At 36.9% G+C, this 17,282-nt stretch overlaps 1 protein-coding gene across 1 annotated transcript; it reads right to left on the minus strand.

Moving 5' to 3' along the window:
- Positions 1–1,098: 1,098 nt before the first annotated feature.
- On the minus strand, positions 1,099–15,355 carry vtg3 (vitellogenin 3, phosvitinless). The gene is made up of 26 exons (XM_067388529.1): positions 15,316–15,355; positions 15,117–15,137; positions 14,793–14,944; positions 14,411–14,662; positions 14,142–14,303; positions 11,972–12,120; positions 11,738–11,888; positions 11,470–11,627; positions 11,236–11,401; positions 11,035–11,160; positions 10,686–10,904; positions 6,668–6,885; positions 6,480–6,577; positions 6,269–6,390; positions 6,087–6,188; positions 5,883–6,002; positions 5,586–5,775; positions 5,391–5,478; positions 3,089–3,274; positions 2,860–2,998; positions 2,616–2,775; positions 2,401–2,507; positions 2,252–2,317; positions 1,589–1,798; positions 1,360–1,505; positions 1,099–1,252 (listed from the first exon to the last, which is right to left on the minus strand). Exons 1-26 carry the CDS (start codon positions 15,353–15,355, stop codon positions 1,099–1,101), a joined length of 3,702 nt encoding a protein of 1,233 aa, XP_067244630.1.
- Between the last annotated feature and the right edge of the window lie 1,927 nt (positions 15,356–17,282).

The raw sequence follows: 17,282 nt of genomic DNA on the forward strand, positions 1-17,282 counted from the left end.
ACCTTGATCCCCAGGACTGGAGTTGAGAACCACTGACTTAATATATCCCACCCCTTGACAGGTACCATTGTACCAATATCAATGTTATTCACTTCACCTGTCAATGGTTTTCATGTTGTGGCTAATTGGTACATTTCAGAGAAGAGTTTGGTAGAACTTCAGCTGACACAAACTTAAAACTTAACAAAAGATTAAATTGGTAAAACTTAAAACTTTTAGATTTTGCACTACACAAACATGTTAATTGCACTTTAATTGTAATATTGTCTAAGCAACAATTTGTTAGCGTTAACATCATCAATCAACAATATCAGCAGTTGCCTGCTAAACAGCAACAGCACACTTGCATGTATTAATGTAACAAGCAAAGACACTGGCATTATACATTTGCACGTACACAGTTGCAACATACAGCACATAAAGTCTTATAGGTTTTGAATCCCATCGTTGACCAAATTACAAGCTGTACTCAGCCAAGATGTCCCTAGAAGCAATCCACAAATCCCCAGCTATACTATCTTTTATGGTATAATTAATTCTGCAGATATTGCCAGTTGCCAATCCTTTGACATTCCCCACATAAAGAAGATGCAGCTGAAGCTCTACAGGTAAATATAACACACTTTAGGCTGGAATATAATGACCAATCAGAAGATAATAAATTAATGTCACAGATGAACTCTTGATGGATGCTGTATTCATTAGTGCATAATTTGAAAGTGTTGATTTTAGCACATATATTTGAATATCCAAATCAGTCAGTAATCAAATGTCCATTTTTTCCATGTTGTTGTTTTGGTCTTCCAGAGGTGCTCTTTGACATCAGCCTGTTAAGTGAAAAAGAGGAAGATACTGGATTTACACAAATACACAAATACAGTACAGTTTTATGATCTGTAGTTTATAAATTAACCTGTTAGGCTGACATGGTGAGGTTCACAGCTTCAAACCCTACAAGTTCGATTGGTGAGGGAATTGCCTTTTTGTAGATAGTTCGCTAGAGAGGACAAAGTAATAATATTGTTTTCAGCCCACAGAAGCAGGAAGGCAATAAGCCATTTTAAATTAAAAAGACATATGACAACATATGAAATGTGTTTATATGACAACAACCTCTGGAATTTTCACTTTCATGTCAAAGGTCTCTGGTGAGGATGCTACAACAGTGACAGCTGCCTGGCGTTCTGGATTTTTCTCATATTTCTGGTAGAAACCCATAAAATAAGACATGCCAGGAACATACTCTTGAATTCTGAGGGAAATTCATGTGAGAATAGAAAGATAACATAAGGCCTGAGATTTGAAATAGTATAATAAACAGTAATCTCAAGCTGTGCATTGGTATTTCAAGAAATTTACCTTTGACCAATTGTTGTGAACATTGAGGGCAGAGCTCCCCAATTAATCTTGGTGTATATGGAAGTTTTTGACTCTGGCTGGCATGCTGAGGACACCCTCATAGATACATCATATGTCTGACACTCTGCACCCCATCTGAGATGGGCCTAAAAACAAAGGACGAAAATCAGTGAGGAAATATGGAAACCAACAAGAATAAGGTGCACCAGAAAGCTTAAAAGAACTTTACCTTTGCTGATGAATAACTCTTATCTACATTTGCATTGGCACACATTTTCCAGTTTGCTTCTTCACCAACTTCGGAGACTATCATTTCAATGTCGTCTCTTTGGGCTGTTGGCAGATAAAAGGCTACACCTTCATAGCCCAGTGGTTTTGCTGGTGGACTTAGACCAAGTGCTTTTACTGTGACTACAGGGTCTGGAGTAGAATCAAGGTCCTACAGCATGAAGAGAACAGCAGAGCTTAAATAAGTTGACTAAGTAATTCCTAGATAGTTACTCTCTAGATATGTTCAGAATATTGAAGTGCTAACATTAATCCTGTTCTCATAGTCATTTTATATTACTTTTGCACAGCAATATCACTGCTCTAATACTGCTATAACTGCACTTTCTAATACAATTAAGGAGTAAATCTGGATTCATTGGAATCACTCAAATGCAATTAAATGCATTTACCAGCAGTTACATAAATCTCTGGGTGTACTGAATGAAAAGTTTCTCACACACTGTATATCATGCAGTACATTTACAGTATGCACAGTTGTAATCAAGCTAGTCTTCATCTGTCTGTCCAATACACAACACAATATGTAATTGAACATTTGAAGGATTAAGTCCTTTTTAAATATCTTCATTTGAATCAATGATTTTAGATGTTTGTATTGCACCTGATTTGCAGGGTATGAACTGGATAGACTGTGTTCCCCACAGGAGGTGATCTCATCTCTTGTGTCCTACATAGAAGGAGCATGAAAAACAAAATTTATTCTGAGTTCACTAATGGGAATGATGAAAAGTTATGGCTGAGTCATTGTACCTTGAAGACTCTGCGACTGAGATCCATCATTTCACTGACTCCTGGAGGGTGTTTCATGCCCGCAGTGACCTGAATCTGAATCTTTTCAATGGGTTTTGCACTCTTTGCTTCAGAAAAAGCAACAAGTTATTGATAGGAATCCTTAAATATTCTTTCTTTAAAATATTCTTATAATCCTTTGGATTATAGCAATAATTAATTCAAGCTTCTGGTACCTGGTTCTAGTTGATATGAAAAGCGGGTATTTCCAAGGAAATAATACAGAGGATATTCATGTAGGTAGTGTGATCGTTTTGCTTCTGCCTCAATGCAGATTGCAGTTCCATAAATCTTGGCCTCAGCACATTGCCTGAATTTCACCTCATTGTCCTCAGTCTGCCACAGAAAGACTGTTTAGACAGCAGGATTTGACAAACATCTCCATTTTGTTCTAGAGTTGTAAGGGCTATTGTACTGTACCTGTTCATCCCTTGAAGTGGGTAAAATTCTTCTGGCCAATGGCAAACCCTGCTGGGAATTCTCTGTCTCAGGCATCATGGGAGTTATTTTGGATAAGGATGGATCCTCAATGTTTCTCAAAACAGTGAACACATTAGAACTGTTTGATGAAGAATAAGAAATCATCAGGATATTTGGTGGCACTTTATTGTGTATCACAATTGTGCAGCTGAAATCTTGGAAAACGTACTTGACTGAAAATAACTCAGTGTCTGTTTTGCTCGGAGTCAAGTTCATTTCATATTTTTGCTCTTTTATGTTTATTTTCAAGCCAAATGCCCATGGCAGGCTAGTTACTATTTTACTCTTCAGCTCAACACCACACTGGAAAAGATCTATGTTGATTCCATGGAAGACAAAATGATCCTTTGTCACTCTGTAGGCAGGAGGAAAGTCAAATTTCAGCAAATAAACCATAAATAATAAAGAAATAGTTACATCAAATAATGAAAATTGTGTCATTGTCTAATCACCCTCATGTGAATTTAACAACTATTTTTATGGTGGACTTATGGTGCTTTTTTGTCATTTTGAAGATAACAATCCCTGTTCTGATTCACTTTCATTATACAGAAAAGAGGGGCTAGGATATTATTCACAAAATGGCTAAGATGTTCTTTTACAAAAGTAAAAGTCATACAAATAATACAAATTTTAATTTTTGGATAAACTGTTTCTTTAACATGCTTTGTGATCCAGATGAGCATAGACATAAAGGTGCAGTCAGTAACTTTTCCATCATTAAAAACATTTTACACAAAGAACTCACTGAGATTGAATACCATTTTATTTTACATTGAGTTGATCACATGATCTCTGAATAATATTCACTTTATTTTAGTAACAGTGGAATAAATTCATGGCTGACGGCAAATTACAAAATTCTACAATGGCATGGGTAAATGGTTACATATGTCTTAGGGTTACGTAACCCTGGGTACGTAACCAGGGTATGTAACCCTGGTTCCCTGAGAAGGGAATGAGAAGCTGTGTTAGTGGCTGATGCTATGGGAACACGTCCTCATGGAACCCAGTGTCTGAGTCATACCTGAAGCATGGTGACACAACACAGTGTTCATTCCTTTTTCAGGGGACCGGGGTTATATATGTAACTCAGTTGCTGATGCTATGGGTACGTTAATACCCACCATGCCATTCTGACCAATGCCTGCCAGTGTGCTAAGACACTAAGTACAACTCTGTTGGTCCTAGGCATTGAAGGGCTCAACAGGCCCCGACCTGAAGCAGCCTTATGCATCAGCAACTAAGCTGGCACATTGCCTTGCATAAATACCCCGCCAAAAAGGATGGGGAAGGTGAGATAAGAAACTGGACCACCCGGGAACTCCACCCTACTTCAACACCCAGTTTTTAAACTGAAGAGGGTGATTCCATCTGTCAAGCTCAACCAGGGGAGGGATCAGCCTTCACCAAGTAGAATGGGAAGAAATTGGGCCACTAGGGAAAACAATCATATTTCAACTCCTAGAGAATAAAAATAGGATGGGCAACACCTCCTTTTTTTAATGTAATATATTGCTCTACCCTTTTAGGAAGGGAGGATAAGCTCTAGCTTAACCCCTATTCCTTAGAATAGGAGGAGGGTGACAGGTGACAACGTCTATTCACCTCTTAGCTCTACTCACTGGATATCCATCAAAGAGCACAGCCCTGCCTAAATCTTTCTCTCTTTCTCTCTCTCTCTCTCTCTTTACAATAAAATGGAGAGGGCAAGGGTGGGAGAATGGGCCATACCGCATCAACACACCTAATCCATCTCAAGACCTAATAAAGACTGGAGAGGAAAGGCCTTGAGTGTCAAGCTCAACCCAACAGATATCCATGAGGAGCATCCCCAAACTTCTCCACAACTATCTCAACAACAGTGCCAAAAAGTGCAGGGGGCGAAACTGAGGCATCAAGGGGGACAATCTTATCAGACTCATTGATGCCTGACAAATTGAGCCAAGATGCCTAAGAAGGTCGGCTTCCAGCCTCATTGTTGTCTGGCAAGGCTTGGAGGGCAAAACAGGAGCCTTCAACAAAGAGGATGACCCCAGAAAGAGATAACTAGCTAAATTCTTTTCAAACTGAGGCATCCCTGCTTGCACAGACCCTCCACCTTTTCATAACTCAAACTAGAGGGAACTATATGGGCTAACTATGGCACCAGAGCTGACCTGACAGGAATTACTTATCTGAACAACACTAATGATTTCCTGTTTTGAACCCAACCAGTCTAGCCCTAATCTGGTGGTAGCCCGTCATAAACTCCACATGCTCATAATATGCGGAGCTACAATAGGAGCCATGAGGCCATCCAAACCCTTTGAGAACTGAACGCGTGTGCTATTAATTGATGTTGCTACATCCTCACCACTGGGTGTCAGTGTCCAAGTTCAAGATGACTGTCATTTCAGCCTGCCTACCATAATCCAAAAACTACTAAGTGCACCTTTAAAGAATCGTAGCTGAAAACATTTTATCATTACCCAGCAAAGCCATCTGTTTGCAGGGAAATGTCTGATCTTAGCAGTTCATCCAGATGTTCCTTGGGAGGAGGATTAATTTCAGCTTTAGCTGTAGACATAGAATATATTATAATTTTATTGTTATCCCCATCTTTTCCAGTATTCACAGACGTCTAATGAGAAACTGACAATAAATGGAAGGGGAAAAGGTATCACCTTTCATAGTAACAGCATTTACTATGGAATAATATTTGCTGATTTCAACTGGGAGACCCAGACAAGTTGGCTGTATGAATCGAGCTTCATACACAAGATGCGGCTTGGTCCAGTGCCAGGAAATCCCTTTTTGAACATCTTGAATCTTTTCCCAAACTTTACTCTCCTTCCCTGCAGAAGGACTAAGTGACTGAGGAGTAAAAAAAAATGCTTTATGTTTCTAAATCTACACAAATAAAGAATCAACAAGACAAACAAGTCTCTATATCCTGCTAAAAAAGGCAGATGGTGTAATACCTTTGTGATACTCTGAATGAAATCTCCGCTTACATCCATTAAAAAGGCTTCCTGTCCAAACAAGCGTATATATGCTGTCAGTAGAGGTTTGTCTTTTGGTAGATTCTGCCAGTCTGAAAGCTTTAAAAGATCAGAGAATATCCATTAACTTAATGACTGACATAAGTTGTACATTTCATAAATCCTGAGACTGACGATGCTCACAATTTTCAATATAGTGGCAAAATCTGTGACTCCTAAATCTTTCTTGAGTTGAGGGATTTTTCCTGCAAACAGCTCTTTTATTCCATCTGCGTGGACACCAAGCTGGAAACATATTAAATATAACATATAAAATCATGGTATACATAAAATTACTTTGAATATCATAGCTTTGATTTGATTACCTCTAGACATTGTAATATTCTGCCAATGAAATGAATTTTTCCCTTTATCATAAGTTTTGAGGGTATGAGACTTTCATTTTGCAGAATATAAACATCAGTGGATGTCCCAAATAAAAAGTCATCTGAGGAGACAAGAAACTGCATCAGACCATCCCCAGCAGCATTAAAACACTGTACTACAAAGCTAACAATTGAAGAGAGTCAAACCCACCATGGAACCAGTCAAAATGCATGCTCTTGCTGTAGCGATAACTCAGATGGCCAAGTTTGCGGGTAAGGATCTTCATGGCAATATTACAGGCAGTTGATCTTTTTACAAGAAGTAAAGAGGAATGAGGACATTTCAGATGCTCTAAAAAGGAGATGAGAAAAACACAATACTCATTTTTGCATGCTTACAGATGTTGATTATCAGGGGTGCGGGACTTGGCAATGCCTTTGAGCAGAGAGTAGGAGAAGCTGGCAACCTGGAGGTCAATCTCCTCTAAGAGGACCTCAGTTATTACTGAGATCAGAGCTATGGATGGCTTGGTCTCTAGAAGCACCATGCAGGCCAGCATGCGGATTTCAGCAGGAAGATTCTTCTGTACAAAGAGGTTCAAGACAATATCCTGTACCTGCAAACATACAAGAGATAGAGAGTTGGTCTGCATCTGCTGAAAGTGGTCCTTGCTAGTAGAGACCTTTGTGCTCATGATTTTTTCAAGTAGCATGAGCTCCTGGATCAATAATTTTTCTTGGTCCTGGAACAAAATTTCTGTCAAATCTAACAAATGTGGGAAATTAACACTCTCTACTAAAAGTGGAAATGTTTTCACAGTGGAGGGTAATTTTATCATATCAACAAGTTACTGTGGTCAGAAATGTGTCTTGGATTGGTCTTTGACAAGAAATGCTCTTGTTTAGTAGTAACAGTGTTCTTGATTACAGTAAGTAAAAAAAATTTATTAGATGTAAAAACAAAAACAAACAAACAAAAACATCCAAGTTTGCAAAGGCATGTTCAGATATTGCCATTATACCACTTGTGCCCATCATGAGCACTCTTCATAGAACATAGAACAATATATACTTAAGCACAAAGTATACTTCGATTTTTATGTGAGGGTTCGTATACAGTACACATGACCAAATTTCATCACCAGAATAGTATGATCACTGCCTGATTGTTGTACTTGGTCATAACTCCTGGATAAAAATACTGTAGTGCAGACACTGGACAAAGATGAAACTTTCTAGAGTGCATATGTGGACTCTCTGCATTCGTGCATGCTATCAAATGAACTATACTTTGAAAAGCTACGCATTTGACTGTATGCATACACTAGTGTACACATAAAAAAAAAAAGAAGTAGCTTTACAATGCATTCAAAAAATATTCAGACCTTTTGAGTTTTCACATTTTTATGTTGTTCTATTTTTTTCACCTCAATGTACACTCAATACCCCATGAGGATAAAATGGATCTGTGAAAATATTGCAATCTATTAAACAAACAAACAAACAAAAGCCCTAAAAAAAAAAAAAAAAAAAAATCACAATTACTTGACATATTCACACCATTAACTCAGTACTTTGCAGAAGCACCATTGGTAGTGATTATAAACTCAAGTCTTTTTGGGTATGATATGTCAAGCTTTGCACTCCTGGATGTGGATATTTTCTGCCATTCAAGTAGATCTTCTTAACTCTTTCCTCACCAGCATTTTATTTTTTAATTGCCAGCCAGAGCCATTTTATTCTAGCGTATTTAATTATTATTATTTTTTTCATTATTTATTTTTTTTTTTTATCAAAACTTGAATGGGGGTAAGTTTCATTAAAAATGATTGAATTCAGAACGATGATCAAAACATAGATTGAGCAGATTGAGTCCATCAGCACCCTCATAGCTTGCACAGTCATATGCCACTTTCTGGCATTTTTTTTGGGGTGGGGTGGGGGGGGGTATTTTAAGCTGAAACTTGACCAGACCAGAGACTTAGGGTGCTTTCACACTTGGTTCGACTGCCTGGACCGAACCCGAGTTCGGTTGCTCCCCCCTCCACCCTGCCCCCACTGGACACATTATATTATTTGGGTCCGACCCGCGGTTCGTTTGCGTCATCAAACCAGCAGCTGTTTACTACGTTGCTTAGTAACGATGGTGCAGGAGAAGGCGGCAAAAAGCATAACGTTGCTCTCCTCACTTTTATATTTTTGTTTTTGAACCGTTGGTTTTGTTCATAACGGCTCTTGCGTCTATTTGCCGCGAATGTAGAATGTTGAAGGCGAGCAGAAATGAGAAAAGCTACGCTACAGCTCTCTGTTGCATCATGTCAGTTACGCTCGTCGGGAAATTGAGTGAAACACACACACACAAACACACATTATCATCAAATAATACGGCGTTAATAGCGGTTCACTTCCGCAATTTGGTACGTTAGCATTCATATCAGAAGCGAACCGTACCAGAGTTCACTTGAATCGCACCCCAGACCACCCTATACATCATGTGAAATAATAGGTTCATAATAGGTGCCTTTTAACCCAACCTGCTGGGTTTGTCCATATTTTACCCAGCTTGGGTTGTTTTTAACCCAGCATTTTTTAGAGTGAACAGTGCTGTTGACAATATATTTTTGTGCTAATGAATGTGTCTCTGTGTGCGCGATCTGTATATGATGTGCGCCATACTGTCTGTGTGTATGTGAAGTGCGTTTGTTTAAAACAGCAATTAACTAACGTCTACAATAAGAACGATGTACATTCACATGATCAATATTGAGTATCCAGATTGTATAATCAAACATATCTTGTGGAGCGCTCGCGGAGTATGCATTTACTTGTCATTAACTGTTGGATCCAGAGCGTAGGCTAAATGTGAGATTCAAAGATTTTTTATCCTGTTGCACTCTCTATAGGTCATGATCATAGTCAACATCAAGCTTAAAGCATCATGGCAGAGCATGTGCAACCCCTAGTGCACACCAATTTGTAACAGGGTATGTGGCTTTGTACAGAATTAACTAATCATCAAGCTCTTGTGAAATAGTACACACCTGTTTTAACCTGAAGTGACTCTGATTAACTTCAAATAAATCTCAGCTTAAATCTCTTGTAGGGTTTTTTTGACATCTTCTTTGTTGCATGCTCCTACAAGAGCCACAAAAAGGCTTACAAAGCATCAACAGGATCTCATTACAAAGGAATCGCTCAAATGAAGGCTACGAAACAAATTCCAAGGCATTAGATAGGCCTATGCCACGGAACACAGTGATGACAGTCATTAACAAGTGGAAAATGTATGGCACAGCAGTGACATTATTTCAAGAACAGGGCATCCCTCCAAAATTGACGAGAAGTCAAACAGAAACTGGTAAGGGAAGCTGGCAAAAGGCTTACAGTAACATTAAAAGAGTATCAGCTCTTTCGGGCAAGTATTAGTTTGCTCCCTACATGTGACAACTGTTTCCTGTATTCTCCATCAGTCTGGGCTATGGGGCAGGGTGTCAAGATGCAAGCCTTTTCTGACTAAAATAACAACAACAACAACAAAAACAAACATCCAACCCCAGCTAAACTTTGCAAAAACAAATATCCAGTCTCCCAAAACCATGTGGAAAAATGTGTTATGGTCGGATGAGACTAAGTATTTTATTGCCAAAATTTAAAAAGGTGTGTTTGGCACAAAAACAACACAGCATAGTGGTAGTAGCATCATGCTTTGGAGCTACTTTTCGTTAGCTGATTATGGGGCTTTAGTGAAGGTGAAGAGAATCATGAATATCTCATTTCTGTATTTGACTGCATTTAGCTTTTCTTTTGGCTTCACCAGTGCACAGTCCCTCCTGCTGAGAAACACACCCACAGCATGACGCTCCCACCATGGATGGTATTGCACAGCTAATGAGAGGTGCTTGGTTTCCTCTATACATGATGCTTGGAACTGAGATTCATTAGACCAGAGAAAGTTGTTTCTCACAGTCTGAGAGTCCTTTTTTTAACCAATTCCATGCACACTTCTGTCTCAACAACCATAATGTCTTTCTACAAGTTTCCATCTCTACACATTGATCTTTGGAGTTCAACCAGAGTCACTACTGGGTTCTTAGTCACCTCTCTTACCCAACACTTCTACCCCAATTGTTCAATTTCTTCAGATGGTTAACTCTAAAAAAAGTTACATTTAAGAATTATGGAAGCCACTCTGCTTTTAGGAACCCTTGATGCCCTAGAATGTTTTTGTAGCATATCAACACAGAACTGACCTCAGCTGAACAATGACACTATTTTCTTTTTAAAGCAGCTTTACGTAGAATTGAACTTGTTTGCATCATTTAATCAATATTTTCCTGTTTATCACTGTAAAGCTGTTTTGAAACAATCCCTTGTATAAACAATATCGATATGTAGTTGACTTGACTTGAGTACTTACACTATGGGGGTCCCTGCCTGCAAGCAGTCTGAATGCCTGGACTGCAGCACCCTGTACTCTGGTTGGAAGTTTTTCAGCTCCACCTGAGTAGCCTGGAAGGAACTTTAGGAGAGTCTTGATGCTGGAGGGATGAGCTGCATTTCCCAAGGCCTTTAGTGTAAGGACCATGTCCTCTTCAGAGTTTTTACTTAGGCTACTTGCAGCCATATCCAGTAATGGCTGGACAACATTATTTACAGAAGACAGGGTAAGGTAAATAACAGAGAAACAATTCAACAAAACTAGCAGATTATAAAATATTGTATTTGTATAAATCATTCGAAACACAGAAGTGGGAGACCGCAAATACCTGCACCACAGTAACAGGGCAGGGATCAGTATACACACAGTATCTGTAAAGAAGAGATCCATATGCCAAAACTACGGTGTTCCACAGGAGAGGTTGGGATTTACTGAAAGGAATTGTCAGGAACTCCTGGAAAGCAGAACAGAGGATCAGAAGGCAGCCATTAATAATTGTAAAATATTTTTTACTAGGTCACTGACTCACCTGAGCTAATGCCACTGACACAGGCTCAGCAGACAAGTGGTTAAATGCCACTACAAGTGCCTGTCCTGCCTCATTCGCTGTTATGTCTCCTACTTTGAATCTGGTCTCAAGGAATTTGAGGATCCTCTCATCTGTTGCCTCCACAACCAAGTCCAGGAACCACCTCCTGAAGACCAAAAAAGAAGAGTCAGTGGGAGAAGATTGTATAGTATTTACTTACATTAGAGAAAATACCTGTGCTCATCATTTCCTGAGACCTGCTTCCATAACTGCTCTAGATTTTCAAGTGTTTCCACACGTAGCAACTGAATTAGATCCAGAATATCTGTGCTGCTTGCGCTGTCCACGTGATATATGTTAGCCTGAGCCAAGCGCTTAATTAAATCTAAAATCTGTGGAGTACAGGATAATAATAATAATAATAATAACAAAACATTCATGAGTTAATGTACACGTCTGTACATGTTTGAATATTTATAGGTGTATGATCTTGTAGGTTTGCCTTTGGTGCTGGATTGTTCAGGTTGATCATCACAACAGGAATTGGTTTGAGGTCCTTCTCTGTCTTGTACATTAGGTTGCCTCTACTTTGCACCTGTCCGGTCACTATTTTGTCCGCTGTGTCTGAAACTTTGAGAAGCTCAATGTCTCGTCTGCCAAAGGGAACACAACAATGTCATGCCCAATCAGCAGTCTTGCAACCATTTTTTAGCTGATGACTATTTAAAGCACTTACAATGCCAACATTCGAGAGTTTCCTCCCTTTACATTGAACGGAGAGAAATATTGGCGCTCCTGAGCAAATGCTTTAGTGATCAGACCGCCATCTACCGTGGACTTCACTGTGTAGGTGTGTTTCACTGTGGAAACAACATTCTCACCCCTCTGTAAGTTCATATAGCATAGCATTCAGATCAGTTCAAGGTTGAACTTCAGACTTTTCATTTTCAACTGAAATTTACAGTTATTTACAATCGCTAGGACCCATTTCTCAATACTTGGGTCACAGTGAGCACAACAGAAATCTATGTGGGCTAAACTCTGGATCATTTATCATTGCTTCGGCACAAAATGCATTCAATGACTACATTTTCAAATTACATTAATTCTTTTCTCACTTCGACACAACAAATGGCAAAACCAATTTGCACATGCTTACATACTGTTTTAAAAACTGTTAAAATTAAGTTCAAAACAACAACATAATACAAAACTGAATACGACAAAAATATGTTACATTTCTACAGTAATACTGTAATGAAATTTATTCTGAATCTAAAAAAATCAAATACTATAAAAGCAATTAGATGAAACTTATGGAATCCAAAGTCTGATAAAATTAAAAATAAATACATAAATAAATACATAAATATACAAAGAAATGTAAAAAGCAACAATAAATAAATAAATAAATAAATATATATATATATATATATATATATATATATATATATATATATATATATATATATATATATGAATAAATATATATAGAAAAGCAAAAAAAAAAAAAAAAAAAATATTTATATATATATAATTATGTACATATTTACATATTTACATATACATTAATTATGTATATATTTATTTTTTCCACATTTATTTATTTTTTCTATTATTTATTTATACATTTATTCATTTTTATTTTTATTTATTTGTTTATTTCCATATTTGTTCATTTCCACATTTATTAATTTCTACATTTCCTTTAGTTTTACATTTATGTGTTTTTACATTTCTTTGTCTGTAGGGTAATGAGGAGGGCGTGGTTTGCCTCAGACATAGCAATCGAGCTCAGAGTAGGTGAGAGCAAAGCGTTGAGGACACAGTGACACCTTGTGGTGTGCCCTGCTGACGTTAATAATGGGATGAATGATTTTGATGGGTAGTCTGGCCAAAATCTTATATCACGGGTTAAGTAATATCACCCTAACTCACCCTAACTTCTTTCCGTGTCCTGACCAGTGTCCGAATCTCAATCAAATGCATGCCCGTTCATTCAAATGATTAATAATGGGAAATAACAAGCACTTCCATCTCAGAGTCCCTGTTATCAGATCTGTTGAAGATGTTGCTGTTTATGTTTGCCAGCACAGGATATTTTACAAATACAGACCAGACGATGTTCTACGGGCATGTCCGGAATAAAGAATAGTCTATCCATGTCACACAGTACAGTTAGGGTGATATTACTTAACCCGTGATCCATACTACCCATTCAAATCATTCATCCCAGTATCAACGTCAGTAGGCTACACTTCTTGCATTTCAGGCACCCTCCTCATTATATGGACAAAGAAATGTAAAAATACATAAATGTAAAAATAAAGAAATGTAGAAATGAATAAATGTGGAAATTAACAAATATGGAAATAAATAAATAAATAAAAGAAAAAATAAATATATACATAAATAAGGAAATAATTATATAAATATATATTTTTTTGCTTTCCTATGTATATTTATTTATATATTTATTTATTTATGCTTTTTGTTTTTAAACATTTCTTTGTATATTTATTTAAGTATTTATTTATTTTTAATTTTGACAGACTTGGGATTCCATAGAAACTTAGCACCTACACAAACAGAAACATTAGTCTTTCATCCATTTATCCATTCAAAGGGGAAAACTTCAGAATAATTTTGTACTGTTATGTAAACATGGCTCATGTAACAAACTGCAGTGAATTATTAACAATAGAGAGTGTTATTCTTGTTTTGTTAAGAAAAGAAAAAGCTGAAAAGAGAAAACTGATGTTAGCATTTTTAGCTCTGTGTTTTATGACTGACAAAGTGTGTTTGCTGGGTGAAAATTAGTTGATTTGAAACATGAATGAAGTGTTTTGGTAGATTTAGTGCATTTTTAGCGATTGTAAAGAACTGTAATGAAATTTAACACACACCTGTTTGCTAAGTTTGTCTTCAGGGGCGAGAGCCATACCGCTGTACAAAGCAGCTGGCTGTTGACAGTTGGTGATATCAACCATTTGGGTCACTATCAACTCTTTGGCATTGGAGTCTTCTTCAACAGTATAACTGCTCTGACATACACCATGAATTCCCAACTAAAGACATACAAGAATCATATTTTCATGTTATATGTATTCCCCATAGAATCATTCTCTCATTAATGACTGTTTCGTTCCAATAACATATAGATTTCATACTGTACCTCCACCAGTTCATAAAAACTTTGTGTGGTTTTGACTGTGACTTGTAGAAATCCAAGGATCCCTCTCACAATATTTACAACTGAGTTTGAGACCCCAGGTGCTGTCCGAATGTCAGTAATTTGTCCTTTGGAGAATTCAAAAACGATTGGCTGGCTGAACTCGGCAGACAGACGTTTAGTGAGCTTTTGGGAAGGGCTAAAGACACTTTTCCCAGGTATGCCATTAAAGTCTTCAAAGTCTACATTTGAGATCTTCAAATGAAAAGCACATTTTATTGCATGATTAGACATTATGTAATTATTCTTAATATCTGCTGAGTCAAGAATATATCATGTTTCTTAGTTCAGAACAGATTGAAAATATAAATATTAGTGTTAGTACCTGAAGGACAAAGGTTTGTGGCGATTCACCGATGATTTTAAAAGTGCACCTCAGCTTCAGCGCTGACTCAACCAGGTCTGGCAGTTCCCGTCCCACTCGTACCAGTCCCTCATATTTATACTCGTATGTTTTTTTAGAGTTCAGGAAAGGCTCTAAAATGTTGGCCATCAACAAATAATGAACCAGTATTATCTGATATGTCTCTGAATCCTAATTAACTTGTTTTAAAAATTGATTTTATTGACATATACATCACATACAATAATAAAAATAATATTGTAGTAAATCTTAAAATAAGGAGGCAATCTCTACAGGTTTACATACCATAATTGACAGTCTCGCTGGCTAATGGAGGGGAAAGAAAAACATTACTATTCTCCTTTTTAAGCATTAAAGTACAACATTTATGGGAACTTATTTCTAAATAATAACCTGGAAATATCATGACCACACTCTGCATGCAGTTGAATTTGGCTTAACTCTTTTCTGTTTGTTATTATTATTATTATTATTATGTACTCACCAGCCAGGGGAACCAGGAGACAGAGATACAACCACCACATGATTAAGTCCAGAGGTGGTATCAGTCACTTTGACATCATCTTTTATAACAGAGATATGTCTTTCCCTCCTACTCCCTTATCTGATGCAGTTAGTGAGGTAAAGTGACCCTGTGGCACCACATTTTGGTCCTACTTTATATTAAGTGGCCTTAACTACTATGTACTTACATCAAAAAATAAGTACAATGTACTTATTGGGTTCATATTAAATTGCAAAACACTACTGAGGTTAGGGAAAGCTTTGGTGGTATGGGTAGGTTTAAGAGTAGGGGTAAGGTGTAAGGGATGGGTCAACAGTGTAATTATGAATGTAATTACATAAATTAATTGCAGATGTAATTACATGCAGGTGTTTTTAAAACATAAATACAATGTAAAAATATGTATGTACACAATAAGTGCATTGTATCAAATGATTAATTTAAATGTAAGTACATAGTAGTTAAGGCCACTTAATATAAAGTGGGCCATTTCTCCTGTTTCTTCTCTTTTTGCTAAAAATGTAAATATGAATGGAATGTATATGTTACATCTTATGCTTGGTCACTAAAGATTTATATTTTACAACATAAAAAGTAGAAATTGTTCATTACATTGGCAGTATGCATATATGTATGTTAAGTATATTGTTAAATATAACAGAATATAATGTAAAATATTACGTAATGGGAAATTATTCTGTAAATGCTAGTCTATAAGAATGAAACACTGGTTTATGTTGTAGAAATAGTTTGAGTAAACAGAACTAGGGGACAAAGGTGTGAGACAGGTCAGCGTGATCACAGACAGTGTCATCACAACCTGTTAGGAGAGCATGACCTGTTAAACAAATAACAAGATCAAACTTGTACATCTCATTTGAACTTGAACATATCATCATTAAATATTAATTTAAATATAAATCAACACACATAAAACAATTATCTAATAATAATTAGGTGTCATTTCACATTCTAAAATCTTAAAACTATTGTAATAACACATTTTGTTATTAGTTCACATAAGGCATTAGTTCACCCATTTACTGATCCTTATGTCATTCCAAATCATTAAGACTGGTTATCTTCACTATTATTTTTTTAAATTTAAAATTATGACATAATTTTCAAAAGCTCTGAGGTTAGTCTAACAATGTAGCATTCTTAATAAATAAAAGAATGCAATTCTTTGAAAATCCTGGGATTCTTTAAGGATTGTGTTCTGGCTGCTCTCTACTTATTGTGTCTTTTTCTTGTCTTTGGCTGCATCTGAAAGCTGAAAAATGTAAGTGTGGAAGTAAAAAGGTAACACGGAATGTCCAAATCCAATGATTGTGTCACATCCTGTCTACTGAGATACCTTCATCTGATCAATTTTTGAAGGCAGCATAGATGTATCCTTCCCTCCCCTGTCTATGATATCTCGTTATTATGTTCATTCGATTCTGTGACATTTGAGCAAAAAATAAAAGTGGTGTCTGTTTGTGTAAATGTATAATTTTGACCAACTTTTTCCACTTTTAATGTCATTTATAGTAATAAATTAGTATTATAGCAATTACTTATTTACTTAGTTATAACCAATCCTCCCTCTATTTTATTGTAGATGCTTAAACCATTAAACTTCTTCAGAAGTGTCTAAAATCAGTTTCATATGCAAACACTGCCTGTAATATCAATGCCTGATGCCTAAGCTTTTGAATGCAGCCTTTTTTTTTGTCTGTTATGTGCTCCCCTTGTCCTGCCCACTTTGATTCTGCCACACATCCCTCAATTAGCCCTTGTCTAGTTCGCGTTCTGTTAATTGCATCACCTGTTCCTCATATTTTTCCCTCTGTATTTGTTGTGTTTCTTGCTGTCCAAAGGATGTGCCCTTTGCTCTAGTGCTTGTATTTCTCTTTGTTTGCCACAGTTCTCTACCTAACTTAGCCACAGTTCTCTACCTAACC

The sequence above is a fragment of the Chanodichthys erythropterus genome, chromosome 6 (assembly GCF_024489055.1).
Source record: "Chanodichthys erythropterus isolate Z2021 chromosome 6, ASM2448905v1, whole genome shotgun sequence".
Classification (NCBI taxonomy): domain Eukaryota; kingdom Metazoa; phylum Chordata; class Actinopteri; order Cypriniformes; family Xenocyprididae; genus Chanodichthys; species Chanodichthys erythropterus.